The 6,000-nt window shown below is 37.3% G+C and overlaps 1 protein-coding gene across 1 annotated transcript in view; it reads left to right on the forward strand.

Moving 5' to 3' along the window:
• LOC119967204 (cAMP-specific 3',5'-cyclic phosphodiesterase 7B-like) overlaps positions 1-5,667 on the forward strand; it is a 211,383-nt gene extending 205,716 nt beyond the window's left edge. The window contains exons 12-13 of the mRNA XM_038799417.1: positions 1,219-1,299; positions 3,339-5,667. Coding sequence (XP_038655345.1) covers positions 1,219-1,299; positions 3,339-3,544 — 287 coding nt within the window. The 3' untranslated portion in view covers positions 3,545-5,667. The remainder of the gene's footprint in view (positions 1-1,218; positions 1,300-3,338) is intronic.
• The last annotated feature ends 333 nt before the right edge of the window (positions 5,668-6,000 follow it).

The raw sequence follows: 6,000 nt of genomic DNA on the forward strand, positions 1-6,000 counted from the left end.
TGGCCAAATTAACAGCCAGAGGGCAGACTCACCATCCAATTAAGGACGGATGATGGGCTCTTGAAGCTGAGGGGCCGACATCTCTCCAGCTTGAAAGCAGCAGGACGCCCTTACAGATAAGTGAGGCCCCCTCTCTCCAACTTCTCAAACATAAAATTAAAAAAGGCTTTGCAACCAAGACCCCTCCACACGACAGCCAGTAGATGCTGCTGAACCCAGGTATAGATGAGGGTTGTGGGTGGAGGGGAGTCTCTAAGCCTGCCTAGAGTGCTGCTTGCCCAGTGCCATTCTGGAAATCACCTCCAGACATCTGTATTGTCCTGTTTCTGACAGGGGTCTGGACATTGGTTGGAAGATCCCAGTTAGCCGCCATCTATTAAGTGACCATTAACAGACTCAAATGGCTACATGCTACTTGTGGCCAGGTAGCCCTACTGTGCTTCCATCCTGCCTTCAGGAATATGGCCTGGGGGCAACTGGAGCCAGGGAACTGGCATCTAGTTTGATGACACAAAATTCTGTACCTGGCTTCATTCTTGCCCCAGGCTATTTGGGAAACAAATATTCCAGGGTATACATGTATTGAAAAGAGACAGAATTAAAAAGGAGAAGGAACAGCCCTGGTAGTAATGTATGGCAGAAGGACAGTAGTGAGAAATGATCTTGACACAAAAGTGTCAAGTGGGAATGGAAAACAAATTTCATAAAAAGAGGTGGGCATAATTTATAGGCCCCCTTTCAGGAGTTATACTGTTAGAGCATGAAACAAAAAATTATTGTAACTTGTAACCAAGGCAATGTAATAATTATGCAGGGCTTTAATCTTCATATAGAATGGACAAATCAAATTGGCAAAGATAACCTAGAAACTTTGTTTCAAGAAAACTTTTGCAACTGTTTCCGGGTTTAGGTAGTCATTCGGGGGATGGAGGGTATTCAGGGCGTCAGGTTGTTAATCGTGGGGTGGTCAGTTGGGGGTGTCAGATGGATGATGAATGTTGTCAATAAATAGATTTTTAAACTTAATTTCTCTCCATCTTCCCCACTGACCCTTCCCTCAGTGACCAAGTACTGTACCTTAGGATAATTTCAAAACAGTGATTCTAGATTCCCAAGTCGCTGCAATTGTATCTTCATAAATGTGACCACTCTTGAAAGTTTTGAGTTGGTCAAATTCACTGTCTCTCTCAAAACTGCTATTATTTATTTGATTTGCAGGTGACCTTGAGCAACGGTTTCAGTTTGAAGTTAGTCCACTGTGCAATCAACAAAAAGACACCATTCCCAGCATACAAATAGGTAAAAAAAAATTGCAATGATACTGTAGACAAATTTCTATTTGTGTTTGACCTTGAAGAGAAAGGACAGGTTAGAAGATAAGTTCGGAAGAAGAGTCACATTGAACTTGAAACGTCAATTATGTTTCTCTCTTCACAGATGCTGTCAGACCTGCTGAGTTTTTCTAGCATTTTCTATTTCTATAAGAGATGGTTTCAGGTGTTGAAGTTGATGGTGGGATTTCTTAAATCAAAGATGATTAAGTCCCAGGAAAGGAAGATGAGGTAACTAGTGGCTGTTTGAAAGGGGACAGCATCATTACAGCAGTGGATACCCAGCTTGAAACAGATGAAGGTGGTGTACTTGTGCAAGCAAGTGAGAAGTCTGAGACAGTAGAATAGGAGTTTGGTAGACAATACAAATGCATGGAGTGCAAAGGACATAGGGGCAGCACAGTGGCTAGCACTGCTGCCTCACAGCGTGGGACACCCAGGTTCAGTTCCAGCTGTGTGGAGTTTGCGCATTCTCCTCGTGTCTGTGTGGATTTCCTGAGTGCTCCAGTTTCCTCCTATCCTCCTACAGTCCAAAAATGTGCAGATTAGGCGGATTGGCCATTCTAAATTGCCCCTTAAACGTCCAAAGATGTGCAGGTTAGGTGGGGTTATGGGGAAAGGGCAGGGGAGTGGACCTAGGTAGAGTGCTCTTTCAGAGGTTGGTACAGACTCGATGGACCAAATGGCCTACTTATGCACTGTAGGGATTCTATGATTCGGAATAAGAAATTATTGCAGTGACAAGAGCAAAAATGTAAAATGTAGTTCCATAGCAAAACTAAACAAGGTGGCAGGAGAGTAGAAATGAAAAACATCCTAAATCTTAAGTTTTGTCACCACTTAAAATGACGGAAATCTGCCTTAAGTATGGTGTAAGAACCCACGTTGGACAACTTGCCAGCCGCCTTGCTGTTTAAATACCAAAGTTCAAAGCAACATACATGGGTTATTCAGCTCAATAAATGCTTAATCCAGACTTCAAACGGTCCTCCTTTTTGGCATAAACCTACCTCAAACGTGGTCCTCCACCTTGCCAGTAAGGGTTTGTAAATCATAAAGGAGAATAATTTGGTGTTATGACTTGTATGCCTTAACTTCCTGAAAATTTTCAATGATTGAAGAGAAATAAAGAAGACTGAAGTCTGCTCTGCTTCCTTCTCATAACAATCCTGAAAGATTGTTTCAAGGCTGTAATTGACATATACCAAGCCACCCAGGTACTGGTATCAATGAACAATTGGAATTGATACCTCCTGTATTTTCCAAATAATATTCTTTGATACTCCTTTTATCATGCAAAACAATACTTCACTTCAACTACCTCCCCTTTATTCAAGAGGGTGAATAGAGTGCAGTAAATTCTCAAGCGAGCCCCTCGATAATTCAATAACATCTGCAAAAAGGAGCATCATAGTTCTTTCTGAAATTCCTAGCTCAACACCTTTTACAAGGCCATCCAGCACAGAATTTTTAAGAAACATATATATGACTGAACAATGTTGTCTCATTCCTATTTAGTGAGAGGGAAATGGATTCTGAGTCTTTCACCAGTTTACAAGATATTGGAACTTAATATGGAGAAATTAAAACCTAAAATAATATTTTCACTGCAAACATTCAAGAACTTGGAGAAGATCTGTGAGCAGATTAGTAGTTTTGTATGCTTCTAACCCAGTTATAACAAGCTACTTCCTTGATGGAGCATAGTATAGATATTAAGCATTGCGGGGTAGGACAGTGGTTGAAAGAAGCAGTAAGACTCATCTAATTTCAGGAGAATAATGAGTTGGTGAGTGACAGCTTGAAATTTGATCTGCTATTGTTTAACTTAATTGTAACTTTGTCGCTAATTAGCATGCATGTTAATGGTTGATTATATTGTGTGTATATTATATATATATATATATTAGAAGAAATTGTAAGGACTTTTAAATATTTATCTAACTTTTCAATAGCTACCTTCCATTATAGAAAATTATAATTTCATTTTATTATTCCTTGTTTTAGGTTTTATGAGTTACATTGTTGAGCCTCTGTTTATGGAATGGTCTCGTTTTACTGAAAACACTCCTTTGACCATAACAATGATGAGTCATCTGCGAAAAAACAAGGCGAGGTGGCGAGGACTGCTTCTCAAACATAACAGTGAGGATAATTCAGCCCAAATGAATGAAGACAAAAGCAGAACTTCTCAGGAAGTTGAACACCAATAATCTAATCCAGTTAGATGGTCCAGTCAAATAATGCCATGTATTCTTCACACACACTTTCCTTTTTCAAAAGTTGCTCTTTGAGTGGGATAAAAAAACCTTAAAGGTACTGGGAAATTTTTCTCCAGAGAATAGATGAAAGACGAGAACAATTTGATACGATTACAAGTGATTGTCCTTTCTGAGTTTTGATCTGTCTTCAGTGTTGAAAATGTGCTCTGCATATTATCTCAGCAAACCTCCAACTACCTTTGATTAAAAAAGGAAAATACGTGATATTTAAGTTACACCAGGGACAAGATTCAAATCCCACATTTTCAAGCATTGGGTTCAAAGGCATTTACCGAAGGTTATATTGCTAGGTAGAGAACAGTGTGGGCTGAAAATGAGTCTAAATGGGGATGGAAGAGCCACAGAAAGAAAGTCAGCTTTACTTCATTGTGGTGCAGTGACACAACTCATTCAGCAATGTGGCTTTGGCTACAACCGAGAAATGCTGAAGAACATAATTATGTGACTGCTCTACAGCTGGGCTGCACCATGATAAACCATTGCTAAAACCAGCTTCAACTGAGCTCAGAATCCATGGGATTTTGAGTGTGCACTGAGAATAATACTTTTTTTTGGAACGACAACCAAACTTTTTTCATTTTTGTACCTTTTGCATCGGTAAGCAGATGTGGCATTCAGAACTGGATTGCATACCTACTGAGTACACTTGTAGATTTTTTCATGTATAGTTATAAATAAAATTAAGGTGTAGAGATGTAAATATGATCAATTAGAAGATATACACAATTCCACATTTTGTTTTGTCTCTGTCTCAGCCCCTCTTTTTCTTTTGGACACTTACTACTGATAACAAACAACAAAAGATCGGTACCTTTAGAATTCTGTGTTGAAAAAATGCTACACTGTGAAAAATAAATACCATTGGTATTGAAAGAAGCCAAAAATTAGAACCATAGAACAAATGGAAATAGCTGTTTTAGTTGTAGTACACTGGTATGGTCCTATAAAGCCTTAACATTTCACCCATTGCTATACTTACACTGTTTTGATAATCAAGCACAAACATCCTTTGTATTAAACTATTTGTCATTACTAATACAGCAAGCTGATTCATTTCTATTGTTCTGGTTGTGGTATGTAACAAGAGCATCAAAACTTCACAAACATTCCATTTTTTCCTTGCACAATTTGCATTTATTTTTAATTGTTCACTGAGGTAACTACAGGGATTATTTCCTTTCCAATGCTATTAATGTATAACAGTGTCATCAAATCTGAAACTATTTGACAGTTTGTATAGGTTTGGCATTTTATTGATAGCCCAGATCATCAACCAAGGTCTGAGAAAGTAAAAGTTTTTAAAAATTAAATGTTCTTTCTGCTTAAAAATTATAAATGAACAGATCTGCCTGAATGTCATATTGTTATACTCCAGATGTTGAAATTGTATTTATTATTCTATTGACTGCAAAAGAAAATCACACACACACACACACACGTTCAGAAATGCTTTGTAATACAGGCTGTTATTTTAATAATGAAAAAATGGCTTTTATTCATCTTTGTTTGCCTTTCTGTTCAAAGGTGGGTAAATGAGGTTGAGGTATAGATCTGCAAAGATATAATTACATGGTAGAACAGGTTCATGGAACTAAATAGCCTGTTCCTGTTTCTATATAAACTTGGATTTACACAGCAAGGATTAACCTTGCATTGTGTAAGTAACTTTAAAATGATTACCATTACAGATTTATGTACACCTAAACTTTAATCAACATACAAAAGGCAATATTTTGGTTTGGAGGTTAGGTTTTTACAGTACATTCCTATAACCTATGTAAACAAGCCTTACAGCTGTATGAGAGCACCATTTTAATGTAAACTTTGTCTAATGCTGAAAATTTGTGATGAATATATTGTGAAATTTGCTGTGACTGCTATGCAGTGTTGCCAAGAATTATTATTGCTATTTCTAAATCTAAATTTTAATCAATAATAGAGTTCTCAAGATTGTGGACTGCAATTAATCATAATTAGAAGACTTTTGTAAATGTTACTTGTGTTTTCCATTTATGAAAAACATAAATATGCAAACAAAATGGTATATCACTCCATCTGGACTGACTGACTTTGATTTACCATTTTCAGAAGGGCAATATACACAAAGGCATCATCATCATTAACCATTGGCTAGTTTTAACAATGCAGTGTCGAAAGTTGTGTCATGTTGCATTCAAGTTTATTTAAGCATTAAAAAGTCAAAAATTTAGTTGATGGTACTACATTAGATGAATAAGTTGGTCAAAATTGTCATTGCTGTTCGAGATTGTCTAAATTTTTCGTATTTCAGTTACTTAGGTGCATACCATGGAACTCTACTGTATTCATGCAAGATTAATACAAATGCTCAAGTGAATTTGCCTATCTCCAAACTAGAAACATTAACA

This window comes from Scyliorhinus canicula, chromosome 6 (genome assembly GCF_902713615.1).
Source record: "Scyliorhinus canicula chromosome 6, sScyCan1.1, whole genome shotgun sequence".
NCBI lineage: Eukaryota > Metazoa > Chordata > Chondrichthyes > Carcharhiniformes > Scyliorhinidae > Scyliorhinus > Scyliorhinus canicula.